Consider the following 21,643-nt stretch of genomic DNA (forward strand, 5'->3'; position numbering starts at 1 on the left):
GACCAGTCTGGATGTTCTGGAATTCGTAGGATTTTTTTTTTTTAACCTCAGCTAGAATTTTGGCATAAGAATTGAATAACAATTGAAAATACATCTGAAGATTTCATCCAAGAAAGGATAGCAAAATAGCAAATAATATTGTTGTATATCACATTGTGATTGTTTCTTAATATTTACCCTGTTTGGATCACATGGGGAAAGGAATCAAATTCACAGCATTCACCCCTATTTTAGCTGTCACCTGTGCAATTCCTAGCAATAATCAATAAAGCCATTCCCCCTGCAGCTGCCCAAGATCACAGTTTTTCTCATTAGTCAGCGATCAATATCAACCCTTAAGTTAATAATATATTATGGTGGCATTATAGCAGCTGGTCTTGTCTGTCTTTCCGATTGAAATGAACATTAAGGTTCCTTGGAATGGAAAAGAAGGCACAGGGCAGAAATCAATAGCATTGATTTCAGCATCACTTTTTGAAAAGACTGATCATCATCTTTGCTGGCCATGGCGGGAGGCTATTTTCACTCTTTGTTATTACACTCACAGGCCCATCCAGGAAAAAAAAACCACAATTGCTTTGATTTGCTCACCTGAAGTCTGCAGTGAGAGTGAATGCCATGGGATAAATGCTTTGTGGCACTCCTGGAGTCACCTTACGGCTTGAAAGGTGCTCCAACCTTGTGTCTAATCGAAAAATATTTTCTAATGTTCATTTTAAAAATGGAAGAATCCAGGCTCAAAGACACAGGCTATAAAAATGTTCAGACTTTCTTTTGGAATGCTCTTTAGCTGAGCACCTTAAGACTTTAAAGAGCAATATTCACAGCTGTTGCATGTTGGGTTGCAGAAGCTAGACTCTACTTGTTACACTAATGAAAACCAGCTGAGGGGTTGGCTGGCTTCTCTGTCTCGTACACATGCAATTTTAGTTTCAAACAAGCTGCTCTTTTGTGATGATCCAGAAAGACATTGCTGATGGAAAAAATACAGTATCGTAGTAATGAGTGGCAAATCCTACCTGCATTTCTTTCTAAAAGGATGGTGAGATTATGCTGCTGCTAATGATAGACTCCGGTGCATTTCCGCTGCTCATCAGGCTCCATTTCATGGATTTTTCTTTTGTGTTCAACAGTGACTACAGGTATGTGGCTGCTGCTCTCGCTGTCATGAGGAATGTGACTCTACAGATCAACGAGCGGAAGCGCAGGCTGGAGAACATTGACAAGATAGCTCAGTGGCAGGCCTCTGTGCTGGACTGGGAGGTACGGTAGAAGCTCAACCCTGATTTAGATGCTATAAACCTGGAAAAAGTAAATTCCATGCAGTTGTTGAATTACCCAAGACCCGTATAGTTCATTTCATACAATCTGGTCTTCGGATTAAGCTTGGGACAGAGAAGACACATATTTACAGACTTGGGAGATGGCACATAAGATGTAAAATATTAATGGTACTCTGAAGAAAATCTAGGGTACAGTTCCAGTTTCATCAATAGAAATCTGGAGTAACTTTTGCAATTGTGATGCTGTTGTCCTGGGAGTAAGTAAGATTTGGATCAAACTCTGTGTGCATTCTGGCTCTGTGCTTTGTCATGAGGGAAGGAGCAAGGAAAGAGGTAGCAAAAAGCCCTAGGAATTGTTCCAGGTTAAGGAAATGTAGAAAACTTTTCTGGTGGTTGCTTTATGTTTAGAAGTTAAAGCATTAAGCTGAAGCTGGAGATGCTATTTGCACGTTTAGAATGAGTACCCACTTAAAGATATTTCGAACCAACTCCGTGTAGTGATTGTATAATCAAGGAGCTAAGAAACACAGGCAAGGCAAAGTCAGAGCGAGGGATTTCTCACTAGCAGGCCTTCAGTCTCCTGCATTTTTGCCATGTGTTTAAAAAAAAAAAAGCCATACAAAAATTATGTTCTCCTTTTCTTTTCATCCCAAATTTCTTAAAAATCATTGTATGAATGTAATCTGTAAATAGGGGTTTTGAAGCAGACCAAGGACAGATGTTTTTGTCATTCCCTCTGTGTTGTCATCGCTCCATGTGTTTAGCAAGTAGATACTCAGAATGATGGAACAGCCTTTCTTCTTCCTCACAGTCACGAAGATCTGGAATAACTCCAAATTCAAGTCAATGAGATCATACTATGTAAATTAGTATAAGGGAAAGATGCATTAATCTTTCAATTGTTTTTTTCCTGGAAAAGATCTAGGAAGGCTGGGAGGAGAGGAAGAGAAATACAGGTGCATTACCTTCTGATTGTGTATCCTCCTTGACTGAATTAGTTTCATTGCTATAATGAAAGTTGGATTCAAACCTCTTGATAAAACATATAAATGCAGCAATCATAGCTGGTTCTTAAATTATGACTGGTTGTGAGAGCAGAGAATGCAGATGATTTGCTTGATTGTTTTACTGTTGTTTACTGTGAAGAAACCTCTCTTACTCACCAGCAGACTCATTTTCAGAATGAGAAAGCTGCTCTCAAGGAGGCACAGGACCATCAGATATATCTTCAGCCTTCAGTATATTCCATGTGATGAGCTAATGTGTGTAATTTGTAAGAAATGTTGAGACCCTCATTGTAAATAAATCTGGATTAAGGATGGGTCAATTCCAAGTCAGTGAATATTCATGTGTGAGTGGAAAGCCAAGGTGACCTCCACATAGGATCTGTGGAATAGCAGTTTCTTTTTCTCTTCCATTAGCTCAGTTGATAATTCATTTTTATTTAGCCATATCCTTGATAATTCATTCCTGCTTAGCTTCAGTTATATCCTTTATAATTCATTCCTGCTTAGCAGTACCCATTCTTTATCTCCATCCTATCCTCAGGAATTTGCCAAATCATTCTTCCAGGCTTTTTTCAACTGTTCCAAATTTTAAGCTCAAATATTGCAGCAACATCCTTCAGTTTCTCATAATACAGCAAAACCTGCTGTTGCTGCTGCTCAGAGATCCAATGGGAATAAAGCTACTGCCCCCATTCACAGTAAAACACCCTTTTTGGCATTTCTGTTCTGTATTTTGGATCAAGAAGAGCCACGGAGTTGTGATGAGAACACTAGAGGATGGGAGCTGGATCCAGCAGAGGACTTCACTGCTTGATTCTTTCCTCTAAAGTATCTTCTGAATCATCAGATCCAGCCCCCACTTCACAGATGTCCATGTAATGGCCAGAAGGATGCACAAAACACCACAATACTCAGAAGTTAACTATAATATAATGCAGGAAGAGAGCAGGAGAAATCAACAGCAGTGCTGGATGCTTAGATCTGTCCTAGATCTGTGCAGATACTCTCTGTAGGCATTGCAAACCCAAGCTGCTAACCTCCAACACCCCCCCCCCCCCCCCCCCAGCTGATATCTATGTGTAGGAGATGTCTTCCAGGACACAGGCTATCAGGCTGATCTCTCACCGAGCCTGCCAGGGTTCAGGCCCTTGTCTTCTACACAGAGGCTGTTATGGAGTAGAAGAGGGATTTCCTGGAATGTCTCCCTAGCATCTTCCACTCTGTGGGGAACATGCATCTGTCTTCTGGGCTAGAGAGTAGAAAACCACAACTCCCGGTTCATCTTTGATGGAGGAGGCTCAGCTGGGAGTGACCCGCTGTCAGCTTTATGCTTCTACAAATTCTTGTCCAGTTATAACAAGTACTCACTGAAAGAGAGAGGAACCCACAGCATTACTCTCACATCTTTCTGTGGCCCTGTTCTTGCTCTAATTAGTCTGTCCCCAAAAGCACGCCCTGTCTGTCCCTCTGTGTGTCACAGTGGCTTCCTCATCTCTCCTGCTGGCACAGCAGTGTGAACAAGCAATGGCAGCATGGACCCAGGGTGTACAGCACAGCCTTCCTTGAGACCATCTGAAAAAAGCACTAAGTCCAAGAAAGCAGGAACTAAGAGAAGAAAATCATCAGTTCAGACTTCTTTCAGCAGAAATTCAGCCAGGGCACAAGATAGAGAGAATCTCAGATTCCCACTGTAGGTGAATTATTTCAGCAGCAGCCAAGGCTAAATGTTGAAGCATGTTGAAGTCTTTCATTTGAGGAAATGTCCGGTTTCCCTCAACATCTCTAGCCTAACGATGTTGACTCTGATTTGAAATTGCATTTTCACTTCTAAATTTACCCATGTTTTGTGGTGACATGTTGGAAAAAGATTTTGAAAGAAGAAAAAATCCAAACAAACCAAAAAATATTTAGTGAGTCAATATTTGAAATGTTCTTGTATACAAAGTGTGTGTACACATTTTCTTGCAAGGAGAGGGTGCTATTGGGAATGTATAAATATTGCTGATCCTAAAACAAATAGAAAAATTAGGGGGCATGTCCTAGCTGATTTAAGCAGAAGGGATTTTACTGAATCCCATGGAGCTGTGCCTGTGTGTTTCAGGAATCATTTTTATCCCTTAAGATTTTTCTCATGGTCCCATGAAGGTGAATTTTGGTGTTAGCATTTGAAAAATGCGAATATCTTTGAGTTAACTGAGGCCGTTGTTGGTTGTGGCTTTTTCCCAAGAACTCACAGCAGGGCATGACGGTTTGAATTGCGAATGGGACCCAGAAAGGGTGGCCTGACTCTAGTGGCAGCTGATAAGCTTGCTGTGGCAGCCAGGGCGTGAAGTCTTAGGGAAGTATTGGCAGCTTTGGCAGCTTTATACAAGTAATGACTGAGCAGAATCTTAAGGGGAGATTCTGATCTCACTGACTACTGCAAATTAGAAATAATCCCAATCGCTTTGAAATGTATTCCTGTATAATTTGTAGGAATGTGATCTTGACCGAAAAGCCTGGATTGGAATTCTGTCTTGTATGACTCACTTCTTTATTTTGTAACCTTAATTTCCAATATATAAACAGACGTAGAGAGGTGCTGCCCCTGCCTACACTGAATTCTCTAGTGCCTTTTGTCCTTTCGGTTGTTAATGGTGCAGAATGTAGGGCTTCCACCACCTCCTGCCGAGACCTTTCAATGTCTGAGAGCTCTCCTTGTTATGAAGTGTTTCCTGATGTTCAACCTCTATTTCCCTTCGTGCAGCGTCATCCCCTTACTTGTAGTTAAATACCCTCAGATCAAAACAGCGACATTTGGAGGCAGGCCGGCAGACCCAGCACACAGAGCTGGCTGGAGCAGGTTCAGAACAGCCTGCGAAGTCTCCTCTGGATCAGACTTCAAACAGGCCAGACAGAGCCCATCCTGGGTGGCCTTTACGCGCTCAGTCCCTTCTTGTGCTCCTGCCCTCTGAGAGAGTGTTACAGATCTCAAAGGTTAGTGGGTAACATCTAGAGATATAGATGCACACAACGGTACTACAAAGAGATTATTTCCACAAAGCCCATCATTTCTAAGCCCTTGCATGCCCCAGTTTGGGCAGTGCAGTATTTACAGGCACACAAATGAGGCAGCGGGAGTGAAGGAGCGGTATGTCCCTGCCTTCCTCTGTCTCTCTGCTCCTGTGCAGTCTTTGCTGGACTGCCACCAGAGGAGCATGTTCACCGCTGTCCTGCCTTCCTTGTGGCTCCTGTAAGCCCATGATGGCATGCTGGCAAGTGTGCTGCAGTGCCCAGCTCATTGCGGCGCTGCTCCTGGGCAAGATTTGCAGCTTGCTGTTCGTTTGGCATGACTTAGGTGCCCACCACAGCCTTGAGTGCAACTGCACCCTTGCTGGGTGCCCATTACAGGTGATGTGGAGATGGAAAACAGGTCTGTGCTTTGGCATACCTCAGCTTTGTTGTATGCCTTTTCATAAAGCTCTTGAACCACATAAAAATAAAATGAAGCAGCGATCCCTGCAGCATTTCAGGCTCTCTCTCCAGCCCTCGTGGCAGCTGCCAGCAACATGTTCCTCCCATTCAGTCCAAGTTTTTTCTCAGAGGAGGGAGGCAATGTGGTGCCCATTCCCTGGGAGGGGATCTGTGGAGGTCCCCAAGTCAGTGGCGGGATGTTTGGTGCAGGGGGGAGCCTTGCTCATCAGCTTGGATTAGTTTTAACTTGCTATTTAAACAGATTACTTTGGTTTATGTAGATACCTGGATATTTCTACCCAAGATTCCCATGGGTTGCCACTTTGGCAGGTTTCAAGAGTATTAGATTTACATGAAGGGGAAAATACATATACTCGAGAAATACAATGAACACTGTCCTTTTAAATTTCTTTCCATTCTTGTTATTTACGGGTCCTTTAAATCAAGACTTTGTGCCCTTAATTGTGTAATATGTAATAGTTGGCCTCAGCCTAATATTATGTTACTGAATCCAAGAATGACATGAGGAAAAAAAAGATGCATGCAACCAACGTACTGTTTTCAAAGTGAAGACAGCCTGATGAGAAATCATCCTGGGGAAAAAAATCGTATCAGGGACTGAAACGGATCCTTCTTTTTTTCCTTCTTCTCCCCCCCACCCCCCCCAGCAACAGAAGGTATCAAAAAATGAGCCTGCTGAAAAGGACAACATTTCTCTTGCTTTCCTTTTTCTGATCTTTCTGTAGCCCAGAGTGCTAATCATCCTGTCAATCTCTAATTAAAGAACAGCAGTGTCAGGCAGAAGAGAGCCCTGCTCGCTGAATGTTAACTACTGAAGGGGATTTTGTGCCCAGCGGTGACAGCAAAGAGCCATGTCAGGAGCCGGGCTCGGGCACAGGGGAGCGGGTCCGATGGGCTGCTGAGTGCTGCTGAGCCTGGGACAGCATCTGCTCAGGGATTGCTCATGGGGCAGAGTGGGGCAGGCCGGCAGGTGTGACGTGCTGCAGCTCGCAGTCCCACGCCCGCCCTTGTTATGCTGGTGCTCCCAGCGGTGTTTCTCTCATGACACTAGTAAAAACCCTTTGGTTCCTCCCAGTTCCTTGTTACAGAAAGTGGTGCACATAGCACAACTGAGGAGCTGTGGATTGACATCTTCCCGTAGCAGCAGCAGCAGAAGAGCTGACCCTCTGCTGCAACCGTCAGGATTAGCCCTAGGACTTGATATGTCATTCTACTGCTGGCAAGCTCAAGGGAGCATGAAGCACACGTCCAGCCTAGGTCTGGGTGACCTTCTGCTCCCATGATTGCACAGCAAGTAGTTGGGACTCTGCCTGTGATTACATGAAGAAAAGGAGTCAGCTTTCTTTCTGCTGCCCTTTGTATGTAGCAGGGTGCACAGCGAAAACCCTAGAAGCAGGCTGGGGAGGGCTGAATTTTTTTATTATAGGCTTATAGGATAGCTCAGGTTGGAAAAGACCTCAGGAGGTCATCTAGTCTTCTCTTGGCCACTTTGGCAGTGTGCGCTGCTGAAGTCAATAGGACATCTGCAAGTGCAGAGTAACTAAAAGTTCAGCCTCTTCCTTTTTTAGCCATATTTATCTTAACTTATAGAAGGTTATAGATGATCCAGCCTCTCTAGGAGTTGCTTGGAAAAAAGTGGAAAAGATGATTTTTTCCTAGTTTTGTATAGGATTGGAGGGATCCAAGCCTAGGAGTGGCTTTGGAGAGGCACTGCAGAGAGCCTGCCTCAAGTCAGGACCGAGTCTCAAGGTGTGCTGGGGTAGTTGCGTTAGCAGCGGAGCAGAAAAGCAAACGCTTCCCTCCTTGCCTGCCACCCTGCCGCTGACCCTGTCAGCCCCCTGCTAGGGACGCTCCACTAGCAGAAGACAGTTCATGCTATTCAAAGAGGTGGTATAACTGTGTCGGGGAAAAATAAATGCCTTTCAAGGTTCACTGCATCTGCTCGAGGAGGCTCTAGCAGCGCAACCATGCTGGTGTATTGCTACAGCAGCCCAGGGCTTGAGGAACAGGCAGGGCCATGGAGATGCTGCTCTTGGGGACTGCAGGCTAGTCCAAAACTATTTGCAATATATATTACCAAATTTGCTAACCCAGCATTGGTAATCATCTATTTCTAGCCTATGGACTGTATATAAATTGCTTTTCCAACAGAAGAAATGCAATACAAATCCTATCATTTCAGATCTGAATTTTTTTGTTTTATATTGCTTGCAGGGACTACATAGTTTGGGTTCAGCTAATCAAGTAGAAGTGTTTACAGAGTCCTGTGTGTCCTCAGGCTTGAGATGCTACCACAGGAGTAAAAGACAAAACTGGCTTTCTATTTTTAGCAGCCAGCCTCTTCTAGGCTCGCCCCCTCTCATAAAAGCTCCCATCCATAGGCTTGTACGAATCTGCTTCATATAAGCTCATGTTTAGCCAGGAAACCCCACAGTTTCGGGAGCCGGTGTGTTCTCTTCAGAGGCTTCTTGTTCAAGGGCTTGTGTGTACGTGAGCTGTTGCAACAGCACATGGGTCCCCGGTTCCTGGCCAAGAGGTACCATGGCTGAAATTGCACCCTGACACCACACTCTTGAGACACTGCATGATGCACGACCCGTTCCTTCTGGGAATGACCCTCTGTGTTCCTGGGAGGTTATCCCTAATTAAGCCGGCAGGTACCACAGCTACAGAAGTGAGATAGAGAGGTGGATAAATACCTCGCTAAGGTGATTTGAAAGTCTGTGCTGCGGCATGATGATGCAGTGACTTAATGAAGTTGCTGTTGTCACAGGGCCCAGGGACTCAGGCAGTCGCTTCCAATCAATGCTGAGAGGTTAATTACACATTTACCTGAACAGCAGTCTGAAATCCTCACCAAGAAATTGGGAGTGGGGATGGCTCTTGGTTGCTTTGGCACCTACAAGCATAAGCAGTACCAGAAAAGCATGTCTATCTAGATACCCCCATAGCTGGCTGAACCTTTACAAGCGGTTTGCTGAGATTCTGGGATGGTCTTGTCCCAGAAATTGGTTCTAGTTTGTCATCAAAGCCAGAACTGCAGTAGCTTTAGAGCCAAAAAGAAAAAAAAAAACCACCAAGCTTTTTTCTCACTTGCTCCTGAATCCTGCTCCTTACCTTTTAGCTGAAGTCATCCCAGTTCCTTCTGTGGTGTTTTCAGAGTGAGAGATAACTGAGATGCCCACAGGGCAGGTGGTGGTGAATTCACCCATTTTTAATAAATAGATTTTAATTAACTTTTTAAAAAGTCCAACTCATCCCAATTAGTGGAGGGTGACTGCATTTGTTCTTTCTGAGAGTGGGAGAGAATGCGCTGTGTTTTCAAGACCATCTGCTCATGAATCCTTAAAAAAAAATCAGAGAGGAAAACAAGCGTTAGCCAGAGGCAGAGAAAGGGTGAGGGCATTCTGGCAGCCAGCCGGGGAGGCCGTGCCAGTGGGGGCGGGGGTGGGGGCTGCCCAAGGAGCTGGGGTGATCCTGACAGATTTTGGAGGTGGGGAGCTCTGGGGAGCTCTGGGAGAAGGGACGGTAATTGCCTGAATGAGTGGGAAGCGAGGCAACAATCTGGAGGGGTGGGTTCTGGCAGCTTCCTGAGCAGGGGGAGCTGATACCCCGCTGTAGATGACTTGGGAGCTGGCCTGGGATTTCAGGAGGGGACGCGCTTTGGGATGCTATTCTAAAGGGAGGCGTTGCCAAGGCATTTGTTACCCTGAATACAAAGTGGTTCTGTCGTGGGCAGGAGAACGAGGCTTTGCTCTCAGGATGCCACCAGCACCTGCAGCGGGATCCAGGGTCTGGGGGTACCTGGAGAGGGGAGAAGGGGCAGTGTCTGGAGCAGCTCCTTCCTCACCGCAATGCAAACTGTAATGACCATGCTTTGGGTGTCCACACTTAATTTATATCCCTTCCTTCAGAATTATCCCATATCACCAGTTTCTGGTCTGAAGTCAGATGGGGTAGCTTTGAGAGGTGCAGAAGGATCAAAATTTTATTTAATTATCACTTCTCCCCATCCTGCAAAGAGAAACGTATCCACTGCCCTGGCTGGGAGTGGCGGTTCACTCGGCCTCGTTCTCTGTGCCCTCTAGGGAGACGATATCTTGGACCGCAGCTCAGAGTTGATCTACACGGGAGAGATGTCCTGGATTTACCAGCCGTATGGACGGAACCAGCAGCGTGTTTTCTTTCTCTTTGATCACCAGATGGTTCTCTGCAAGAAGGTAAGGACATCCAGGGAGAAAGCAGCATGGCTAAGGACATGCTGCGGACAGGCTTCCCAGTACAAAATGGTTTTTAGGGCAAGGTGGCTATTTGCTACACGTGCAAGAAGAGGACATGGATAGCACTGAGGAAGGGCAACCCACGTGCTAGAAACACTGAATTACAGGATGGTGAGTATAGTGTCATAGAGGGATTTTTATGCTCATGCAAATCCAGCCTCCACTTGTTCGTTTCATGCCTTTTTCTCATGTGCCCCTTGTTTGGCTCGTTGCCTCACTTCTACTTTTGGATTTTGGCTGCAGCATATGATGTGGGATTAGATAGCCCTAGAATTTCTGTGTGAACTATGAAGCCTGGCACTTGGGCAGACAACTCAATTACTGCATTAAAATCATGATTGCTGCCTCTCGAAGAAATATCAGGCAGAAGCCTGGTCCGTAGCAGGGTATATGTGCTGTCACTTGGTGAAATGCATTTTAAGCCTCATCCTCATGTAGCTGCTGTGCTGGATTTTATAGGGCATTAAGCCCATCGTGAAGGTAGAGAGAGACAGTGAGGAATACTGGTGTTACTGTGTTGTAGTATTAATAGCAGCAGGTGAAATGTGTTCTGGAGCAACTGTGTTAAGCAGCAGCATCATAGCTGTATTGCTGTAGTCCCGCTAAGGTGATCCCAGCTCATTACCATCACAAGTGTTCGCAGTGCAGTGCCAGAGCTCATAAATCCCCTACGCCTCTGTCTGCTGACAGACCAGGGATTCGTTGACACTTTCACTGCAGCCATACAGATAAGTGTGCAGAGGGAGTCCCCTGGACAGGCTTCGAGTGGCAGCGAGGGTGAGCTGCAGATGTCTCCAGCCAAACACACCAGGACTGCGTTCCTGTCTCATCTCACATGCTAGGGAAAGGTTGAGTGGGACCTGCACCACGTGGCAGCCCTCCGAGGAGTGCCCTGCACCACAGGAAGCGCGTGGGTGGCCGTGGGGGTGGGTCCTGACTCACCACGGCATCACTGCCCGCTGCCGCCGTGGTGTACGGAGCTGTGGCCTGTGCCGTTCAGTGGGTGGCACTTTCTTCTCCTGAGTCATGGTTGACTGAAATTTTGCCTCTTGGAATGCATGGGCTTATTTTTTCCCTCATCATTGCTGTGCATTTTACTTCTTTCCTGGCTCTGTTAAAAAAAAAAAAAAAACAAACCACAGAGCAACAATAACAGAGTCAGATGTTCAGAGAACTGTCAAAATGCGTCTGGAAGTACACAGCTGGGTTTAATTTTTAATCTTGACCTCCTGCACTTTGGTTGTGACCCTTTCATAAGTCAGCATCCAGTTTGGCTTGCACTGGGTCTGAGCCAGAGGGATAGTGAGCGTTCCCTTAACTCCTGGGAAAATCAGAGCTGGGATTGTCGTGGTTATCAGTATGGGTGGAGAGCATCAGCAATTCACAGCAGGCTGCCGGGGGCTCAGAAGGTTGTATCAGTATGCAAACAGCGTTAGTGTGACACTGCCCTTCTTCCCTTATGTATTCAAAAGGCATTTTGTGATGTGTGTGGCAATGCTGCACAAGAGATGCCTTCGTGGGAAGACGCCCTGCAGATTTCAGCTGTCTCGGAGCCAGCACAGTAGTCTGGGGCTCCCTGGCAGAGAGACTGGCTCCATGTCAGGATCTGGTGGGCTCTTCTGCCACTAGCCGAGATCTTGTGGGACAGTGTGCCCACTGAGCTTTAGGGTGCCAGGGCAGAGGGTGGTAAGTCATCTGGTGAGCCCAGGACCGTGGGCACAGGGTTCATACCTCGTTGCAGGTTCTCCTTCTGCATCTCTTTTTTTCTAGCATCAAACTGCAGTTGTTGCTTTTCAGCACGTTGGGGTAAGAGGGGAGATGGGGTTACAGCTGGGTTCTCCTTGAGTGTTATTAAGAAAGATTGTCAGAGTATGGAATGCAGAGGAGTGTTAGCTCACATTTTGGGATCAAACATCTTATATAAATCAAATCTGAATGATTTATAGCCTGTGTTGTCTTGACCCTTGCGTCAGGCTTTGCTGTTTCAGATCCCAGCAGGCAATCATCTAGCAGGATAACCTCTGCTTTAGAGCCAGTGCGCTGTATCCTGGGGCTTCCTCAGTGAAGCACCATGTATGTCGTGGTGCAGGAAGCGGAGGCTGTCCTTCCTTACCCCATGCTTTAAAATGCTTCTCTGAGAGATATGAAGTATGACCCACATGTCCCCAAGAGCAGAAAGAAGGCAGCAGGTTGGCTGAGGTGCTGGTGTTCCAGCTCTGCCTGGCCAGGTGTGGGCAGAGCCCCATGTCCTGGCATCATCTGCAGCACAGCCTGGCCCCAGTTGTGGGGGTTACAGTGCTTGAGAGCGGCCTGAGCTTGCACTATGTGTTCATGTCCCACTTCAGCAAACCCTCAGGGAACTGGAGTTGAGTCCAGAAGGGGAAGTTTGAGATTTCCAGAAGGTCTCAGAGTTCAGCTGGTCCAGGTCTGGCAGCTCCTCTGCCTTGCGTACAGGGAAAATTAAGTCATTCAGAGGTTTTCAAATCAGCAGATTGAACAGCACCCCTCTTATTCTAGACACAGGCAGTGAGGAAATTTGTGGACAGCCAGACCTATGTTTTGCGTGAGGTTTGTTTGGTCAATAAGCCTGGTCAAAATTTTCAGCTTTGGTACCACTTCAAAATGGCACATCTCAGTGAATCTTCCTCTTTGGAAGATCTTCTGCATATGTGGGTTTTCTTCATATATAATAAATTAGTAGGTGTGATACATCCTGAATCATGACACAGTCTATTTAAGAATACATTTATTTTTGAATTATAATGGTTGAATTTTACCTCTTTATTGGTCAAAAAAGTTTTTTTATAGAAATAAGGAACTAAAACAAATTCCTTATTTAAATATGTCACATATACTTAAGTTTGATGAAAGTATGCTAGATATCCTGAGAGGCTCTAGAAGACAAGCATGTATTTCAAACGAGATCTTCCCGTCCTCCAGATCTTCACTGCAGTTATCTGCATGTCATCCTCGCCTTCGTTACCTGTTTGTCTCCCTGGTGGATGTTTGCAGCTGCAACAGCTCTGCTCTTGAATCCTCTAGTAAGACATATGGATTCTGTAGTTTGATAGAGACTGATACATGAGTTTCTGATGGAGCAGATACTGTTGGATATCATAAGCTCTGTGACAATTTTGGATGTTGGTATTCTCTGTCATTCCCTTTGAACTCTCTTGTCTGCAAAACCTGTTACACAGCGGGCTCACGTTGCAAAGAATGTCAGACTTCTGCTCACTAGTTCATGCAGTGAAAGACGAAATAATTTCTATGTGGCAAAACTGGCTGGAATCAGCTTCGCTGCTGTAGGCTGAGGTTAGGCGTTAGTGCCATTCGCTGGTACCAGTAGATGTGTGTTAAGTCTGGGAAGAGGTATATGAATTACTTCAGTGTCTGGAAAAGAGCTAGTGAAAGTCAGTTTCTCTTTTGCTGCCAAAATTTCAGCAGCATTCTGCTTCCAGCCAACCCAGGTGCTGATCAGTCCCAAGAGAGCGCGCTGCTGCATGCATGCCTGCAACCCTTCTTTGTGCCGGTATTGCAGGTGGCTGAGCCTTTGGGCTGGCTGTATTGCTGCTGAACCCAGGTGGAGTATTAAAAATCTATCTATAGCCACGGTAACAACTCATTTTGTACCCATTGTTAAAGGTGAGCGCTGGGTGCAAAGCAACATGTCCCCCCAGTCCCGTGTAAGTTTGGGTTTCCTCCAGGCAGTTCTGCTGTCAGTGGCAGGCAGTGAACACGGCTGCGGTGCGGTGCGGCTGCTCAGCTTCCTTTGCCTGGCTCCAAAGACAAGGCACAGGCCACACTCTCAAAACCATCTTTGTTTCTCGCATTCATCTGTTGGTCCCTGTTTGGTCCATCAGCTTTACAGGCAGACGGCCTAGGAAAGTTCCAGCAGGACTCCTCTGGTCTGCTACCAGGGGTTACCTTGTTTCTTTTTCCCGCTGATCTGTCCCATGTTGCCTGTGTCTGCGGAACAAGGTCTGTTGGCTATGGAGGTATGTCTGGTATCCAGCTATCTGCTTTTTTTTAATCTGCAGCAATTAACATATTTCCAAATAACCCCGTCTGCCTTGAATATGCCCTTATGCCCTACTTCCCAGAAGCTGCGCCATACCTTTCTGGTGATGTCTGAAAATGTTTCAAGGTTACGGCGGCTTTTTTTGTTGGACCTCTGGCCGAGACATTTCTGTGAGGGGGGATGACTCGCAGGGTCATTTTTCTTGAGAGTATCACCTAGCTGTTCCCCTGCTTGATACGCCTGCAGAAGGTCATCAGTAATGCCAGGCAGCCATCTGACAGACAGGAGCTCGCTGTATTTATTAGCTGTTCCCAAATATTTCAAGCGAGGTTTCGGTGTCAGCCTGGCCTTTTGAAATAGCGGGTGCGCACACATCCCTGCCGGTTGGAACCACCCCCTTGTATCCTATTGCTCGCTCTACTCGTAAAGGTGATCTGCTGCTCAGCAGAGGGGTGGGATGGAGCGAGAGCTGCTGGTGGGGGCAGCTACTTGAACATGAATGTCCTTGTCTTCCCACTGGCTGCATCTCCTGGGATTTTTTCCAACAGCTTTTGCAGCGTGAGCTGAGCCAAGGGTCTGTCTTTGTGAATGAGTGTACGGGCAGCTGGGTGGTTACCTGGTTGACGGTTCATTTGCACGCAAAGAACCAGATATTAGTGTAGTTATTAATGTGACTATGTTGAACTATATGACTATATTAATATGACCACGATGAACTAGCCATGAATACAGTTCAGCTGTCAGGAAAGGAGCGGTGGCACTGGTCGGGTGCAGCAGCAAAGCGCAGACCCTGGCCGAGTTGCCAGTGTAAGTTCTGCTGCCTCAGACTGAGGAATCCCAAATGCATTTCCATGACCCCCAAGGCTTGGAGAACTGATGGGACTTCAGGCAGAGACCTAGTTTGTGAAAATGAGTAGTTGTAAAGGGCTGCATTCAAATGTGCTTGACAGATGTTATTTCCGCCAGTATGGGTATATTTAAGTCTTTCTTCTAAGCAGGAAACTTGCAGTAAGATTTATGAGGGCTGCATGAGTAAGAGCAGTAGCAGCAGGTGGAGAAGCTGACACTATGGCAGCCAGCTTTCATTCCTGGCAAACATCTTGCAAAGCAACTTGTGTGGGAAGATATTCACAAATAAAAATGGTTTCTGAGCTTTACAAATAAATCTCTTTAGCTTAGATTTTGCCTTCAGATACAGCACTGGTCACTTCCTAATATCACCACTGAATTATTTTCTGGTGCTAAGAAGTGAGGAGATCAGTCAGATGAAATGCCCGTGTCGGCCATTTCGGTGTTCAATAAACGCAACACTAAACACCAGTGGGTGTCGGCAGGTACTGCAGAATGTTTCCAGAACCTGTGTCAACAGGGGAGCACTGCATGAGTTTGGATGTCTACAGCTGCTGATAAAGAGCCACTGGGAGTGCTCATGGTTTAGATATTCTTTGCAAAGCTGAGCAACTTTCAGCTGTTGGATTAATGTCAGACTCCCCTTACAAATTTTCTGCCTGTGTTTCCTGAACCAGAGGCTGGGACATTGCAGTGTGCTTGAGGACAAAGTGGTGCTTTCTTCAGAAGAGAGTCTCAGTTGGGTTACCCTAATGCAAAAACACCTTTTGGAGAGGAAGAAGGGAATAAACTGTGTAGGAAGCAAGTGCTGGCCTCAGTTTGACTTACCATATGTCTGTAATCAGGAAGGAAGAATAAATATTCCAACATGCTAACCATAATTACCAAGAAATGAAGTCAATCCTTGATGATGGTAACATTAAAAGATGTTGCCTTAAAGGCACAGGGTCTACTTTTCTGTTCACCCTGAAGTTGAAAGAGTTTGACACCAAGATGCTTTAAATTAGCAAATCATAGTACTTAACATCCAGGACTGTGACACGCAGCATTAATTATGATCATAGCTTGTTATGTTGGGGGATGCTCGAGGTGCTTATCATGTAATAGATGAGGATCTTCTTTTTTCTGTTGTGGGTAATAGTTTGAATTTCCCCAATGGCCTGGAGAGCACTGTGGCACTAGGCTGGAAATGACAGTATGGAGTATGAAGGGTTAACGGAGTTTCTGCACCAAATTGTGCTTTTCTTACACCAAGAGTTGAACAGTCCTTGATGGGGCTCTGTGTTTAGTGTTTTCTGACAGTGCAAAAAGATCAGTGACTGCATGAAGCACATTTAGTTTTCATTTGCACTTTTTATGTGTCTCTTGTAATCAAGAGGCAATGCAAACTCCAGCTTGTGATTTATTGCTATTGCTGTCTTCCCTTGAGCTCTCAGAGCAAAGCAGGTTGGATAAGCAAAATGAGACCAGCTTAATAGCGGTAGCCAGACAGTCAGCCAGAAATAGCTGTGCTGTAGGAGATGGAGTAAATAAAATAATACTGTCAAACTCCGTTGCAGTTCAGGTTTCCAAATGGGAAGACAAAAGAGACATTTCTGAGCCCTTTCAGCGTACGAAGGTCTAGTTCTAGTTCCCATATTGCTTCTGTTAAAAGCATTGAGGTAATCTTTGCACCAAAACAACGGCCCTGCTTTTATTACAGGCTAAATAGGTCTCAGGGGCTAGCCGAAAATCTTGTTTGCAAACACAGAACAGCACTGGGACAATTCTTATTACTTTAAGTGCCTTTTTGACCCACAAGGAACACCATTTGACATTCACAGCACCTCCTACCCATTCTCTTTCCTTCCCAGTAACACAGATCTCCCTGAAACGCCAGGTTTAGGGTCAGGCCTGGGTCCAGCCTGCAGCAGGGTGGGAAAATGGGTCAGGCTGCGCTTGCCTGTTTTCAAACAGCGGCTCAGCAGAGGCTGGGGGGTGGGCTGCAGGGACCCGCAGGGCGTGCTGCTGCTCGAGCTGGTGCGATAGCGTAAGATGGGCATGAAGAAAACCAAAGAAAACACAGTCCTTGGCCACAGCCCTGAAGCAAAGTATGAAATGAAGTTTTTAGAGAACAGTGTTTCCGCCACCCCACTGATGTAGCCCCACGTTCGTGCCCAGCTGATCAGCCGGTGCTGTCTGCAGACAAGGTTCCTGTGGGTCCAGATTGTAGAGTACGGCAAGGAAGTTTGATCCTCCTGTCATTCTCCTTGGCTAGCCGGTAGCTGAACGTGAAGGATGAATTCCATCAATTGACAGGATATATATTAAAAACAGTTACAAAAAAGTACTTTGGCTTTCAGATATAGCATAGTCAAGAAAACTTTTAATAGTCAAAATAGCCCTGAATGCATTTGTTCAGTGACCCTTTTACAGGGATGCGCATGTGCCGGTTACGTGCCCTGAGTGCAGTTTTGCAGGAGTGGTGCTGCTGGGCTGGACTGGCCAGAGCCAGCAACTCGGCGCCTGCTGCCGTTCTGCTGACTGGGGGAGGCAGGAGCTGCCTCCTCGCTGCTCGGGGTACAACAGCTGAGCAGAATGAGCAGACTCCAGCGAGGTCACTGGGATGCGGGAGGTGTAGGGAGAAAAACATCGGGGTTGGCCAGAGAAGCCCGCTGGAGGAGGGCGGGAGAAGGCTTTAGGTTGTTAGTTGTTAATTCAATGGTAAAATCCAGAAAAGGCTGAATTCAGAGTCCCTCACAGTCTGTGTTCTCTTTTCTGGATAGAGAAACAGGTTTAGCCTACTCATGCAGCCATACAGATATGCAAGATTCTATACAATATACTCTGTGCCTAATTTATCGCTCCTGTAATTGCAGTGGGTGTACGTTTGGCCCACAAGTGAAACCTCCAGAGCTGAAAATCTAACCCTCCCTCTGCTGTGGCCTTTCAGCAGCACAATTTTAAGCCCCTGGGAACAAACTGGAGGGGCCAAACCAAATGACGTGGCTGCAGCAGGGTTTCCCATCTTTTCCTGTTATTAGTTCTTTGGAAGTGCACTCGCCCTCACCTCACTGCTTCGCAGCCAGTGTGACTGGGCTTGAGGTGGAACAAGGCATCAAAATGCCACTGATGTTCCACTAAATACATTCAACAAAAATAGCATTTCCACATAAATGCTTTCAGCTCCAGTCCTCCCCCACTCGGATCCCACACTGCAGCTTCATGGAGCTGGCAAGGATGAATCAAACGTCTCTTTCCCAACTCAGGAGACAGACACTGCTGAATAATTTGGCAGGAATCTGCCGACCTCCCCAGCACAGCTGTCCTTGTGCGAGGAGGAGTTACGTAAACTGATAGCACAGAGATTTCGGCTCCCCTCTTCCCACGGCAGCCCCTGGGGAAACTTGCCACAATTTGGCCTATCCTAGGAAGTTAGTGGTAGGAAGCGAGTGGCCGAGGTTGTGTTGGGGAGGTGGTGTTAACATCCTCCTCTTCCTAATGTGGTCCGTCCCTCATCGCATTTTCAGGTGGCACTGCACAGACCCCATTTCCCTGCCCCTAAAGGCTGGCTCAGCCCAAACCGCTGTGTCCGACAGGGCAACGGCAAAGCTGACAGCCACTTAGCAGGACTTAGATTTATTTTCTGATATCAAGAATATTTAGGACAAAAACACAAAAAAGGGTTCGTTGAGTTGAGGGTCTCACTTGAGGCCTAGTTTTGCAATGCACTCAGCTCTGGCCAGGTTGATGAGAGCGGTGTGTAACTGTCCTGTTGTAACAATCAGTAGGGTTAAGTTAAATGAATTAATGTTACGGAAAACTGTATCTTTGGTGTTCATGAAAAGCAAGCTGGGCTGCTTTCTTCAAAGGGTTGCTTTAAGGTAAATTAGATTTTAAAAATGTAGGCTCTGAATCTTTTTTTTTAAAGCCAAAGAACGTTGAAAGCCCTTATGACTAAAGATACCCAAAGACATGGCGAAGTGGCAGTGTGCCATGCTCTCATTGCTCACGGCAGGCTGGGCAGAGTGGAGATAGAGAGCAGGCAGGCAGGAAAATCAGGACAAATTTCAGGAGTAAACTGAAAAACTCTGCTCACTCCCTCTGCTTCTTCTGTTCAGCTCTGCAGTCACTGCCCAGGTCAAGGAGAAATTGTCAGAGAGGGGTCTGACACCCACTTCTTAGTGCAAAAGCCAGCTCAGCCTTTTCCAGACCTCTGCCTTTTCCAAATCATGGGCTGGTGTTTGGGTGCAGTTATTATGGACCCCGGTTTAGTCTTTTCCCAATTTCAGCATCAGTTATTAACTGTTCATCAACTGTTTCAAGATCAACTATTCACCAAGCTGTAGAGCTTGCCTGTAGGGGGGTCCCTCTGCAGCCTCATCCTTGGATGCCCATTCTCCTTTGGTACCTGAAGAACTCATCATCTTCTGGGCAAAAACAGTCTGCAGGGACTGCTGCTTCTTACACCGAGCACGCTGCTACCTTGCTGCCTTGTCTGTGTTACGTTTCAATTATCAGTCATTTCAGGTGAGCTCTGGCTTTGCTTTATCTGTGCGTATGCAGTATAACACGCTCAGCCTTCCCACCCCATGAGTGCTTGCAAGGGCTGTTGCTTCACCAGCAACGCTCCTCACCCCACACCATGATCTCAGGTGGGGAGGAGTGAGGGGAGAACCCCCTTGTGCACCTTTGCGCTGTCACCCCCACTCAGTGCGGCAGGAAGATCTCAGACCTCTATTAGGATGATCTTCTGTAAAGGGACCGGGATGGGATGGAGTGACAACCCCCAGCAGAAGAGCCACCCTGTGGCATGTTACTCAGTTGCCCTTTGCCTTGCAGGAGGCATGGAGGGGTCTGTGCTGGGCTGCACTGGTGCCTGCAGAGCCTCCTCTCCGCCTTCCTTTGCTCTGCCAGCTCCAAACCCCAGAGCACGTGTAACGCTAAGCTGTTCTTACAAGGCTTTGAGCTGTTAAAGATCCACCATCAAAGGCTTTCAATGTGTTTTTCACTGATTACTTATTTACACCTCCCAGTTGCCCTGTAAAAGAAGCAAATGCCGTTATCCCATTATAGAGGGGGAAGGTCTGAGGGAGAAATTGCCTTTCACCTGAGGGTGCGCAGCCAGCCCTGCCAGGCTTGGGAGCTGTGCTCTGTAGGCCTGGCTGCAGCCGTGCACGCAGTTCCTCCCCGCGTCACTTTGAAACTACTTTGCCGTTGGACTACACAGGATTTAATAACGGGAGAACCGATAACCTACATACGCAATAATAAACTTGTAAAGGATTATTCTGTGGTTGGCATCTTATATATTGTCAGCTCCTAAGAGGGATCTAATGACTCACGGCTGGAAATGGCTCTTTCTCCACTTGCGTTTTGTAGATTGATTTGTTTTATGTGTGAGAAGTAGAGTGTGACCTAGCATGGAGTAAACCATAGCACTTGAAAAAAATGTGCCATCCTAAAATCATAACCCTTACTTAAGATCTCCCCATCCATTCTTGCATGCCACCCGCTAAGAAATAAATATGAATAGTTTCTGAAACGCATGAGGATGGATGCATGCAAAGCCAACAGGACCAAATGACCCAGGACACGTACCAGGCTCGGTCCTCTCAAGTGCTTACCTGTGCCCTCTGACAGAGGAGGAAATTTCCTCCCTAGGTGCTGTGCGCTGCTTAAGCCGTTGAACAGCTTTTAATTCTAATGTCATTTTGCAGTAGCGATCGACAGCACAGGCAGATTGCCCTGCTTGTGATTCATGTTACATTTCCTCTGCAGCATCACGGGAGGGTTTGACTCGTACAGGGTCCTGCACAACCACAGCATGCAAAGGCAGTGCCCGGCATATGCAGCTGTGGCCTGGGGTACTCGTGGCAGAAGAAAAGTGATTGATTAAAGCTAGAGAGCAGGAGGAGAAAGCAGTGCTCAAGACAAGTAGCAGTCGATGTAACACTAAGAATTACTGAACAGTCTGATTTACAGATGCAGTCCTTTTTACAGATATCTATAGCCACCCCAATAATTTGGGGGTAGGTGCATAACTCATTGTGGAAGCCACATCCCAACTTCTGATCTCCAGGTTTTCCAATTAAACTCCAGCTTTGGCTTCTTTACGATGGTCACAAATGAGATATGTTTCTTTCAAGTGCAGCTACGGAAAGTTGTCCTCCCCCACCCCTTCAGAGAGGGGACAGTGAAATGGGGATATTTAAGGCAGCGTGAGAGCAGGAGAAGGTTGCCCAAGCAGGTCGCACAGGCAGGTACATCTCCCTGAGCACAGCCGCTACCTCAGGCACAAGCACTTCAGCTGTAACCTCCGACAAAGCAAATGCAGAGAGCAGAACTGTGGTAGGTTTACGTAATGTGTCAAAACTTTGTTTTGTGCTCCCATCAAATGCTACTTTTTTTGGCTTCATCTTTTCCTTGTGAATCCTTAGTAGTATTACGTGAACAGACTGCAGAGCGTTATTCAGAAGAGCTTAATTAACCTCAGCGAGGGAAAGAAAAGGAAATCAGAAGCTGTAGGGTAAAAAAAGATCATATTTAGACAAATAAGTGCAAATGACCTAGATGCATCAATTTCCGTAAGAGCCGTGCAACGCACTCTGGATGCTGTGTGCAGAGACTGCAGGTTTGTCGCTGCTCCTCGCGCTCACTGGCCTGGTCTGCGCCTTGGGGCTTCTCCCGCACCACCCCTGCAGTCCATGCTAATCCTGCCGGCTCTCATCCCATTTTCTCCTCCATCTGCCA

At 46.5% G+C, this 21,643-nt stretch overlaps 1 protein-coding gene across 10 annotated transcripts in view; it reads left to right on the plus strand.

The window, feature by feature from the left end:
• Positions 1–21,643, plus strand: part of ARHGEF9 (Cdc42 guanine nucleotide exchange factor 9) — a 221,546-nt gene that overhangs the window by 179,423 nt on the left and 20,480 nt on the right. For all 10 annotated transcript variants that reach the window (XM_055727375.1, XM_055727376.1, XM_027809266.2 and 7 more), the window contains 2 exons: positions 1,134–1,263; positions 9,853–9,984. In XM_055727375.1, the coding sequence (XP_055583350.1) occupies positions 1,134–1,263; positions 9,853–9,984 (262 nt within the window). The remainder of the gene's footprint in view (positions 1–1,133; positions 1,264–9,852; positions 9,985–21,643) is intronic.

Source organism: Falco cherrug, chromosome 15 (assembly GCF_023634085.1).
Source record: "Falco cherrug isolate bFalChe1 chromosome 15, bFalChe1.pri, whole genome shotgun sequence".
Classification (NCBI taxonomy): Eukaryota; Metazoa; Chordata; class Aves; order Falconiformes; family Falconidae; genus Falco; species Falco cherrug.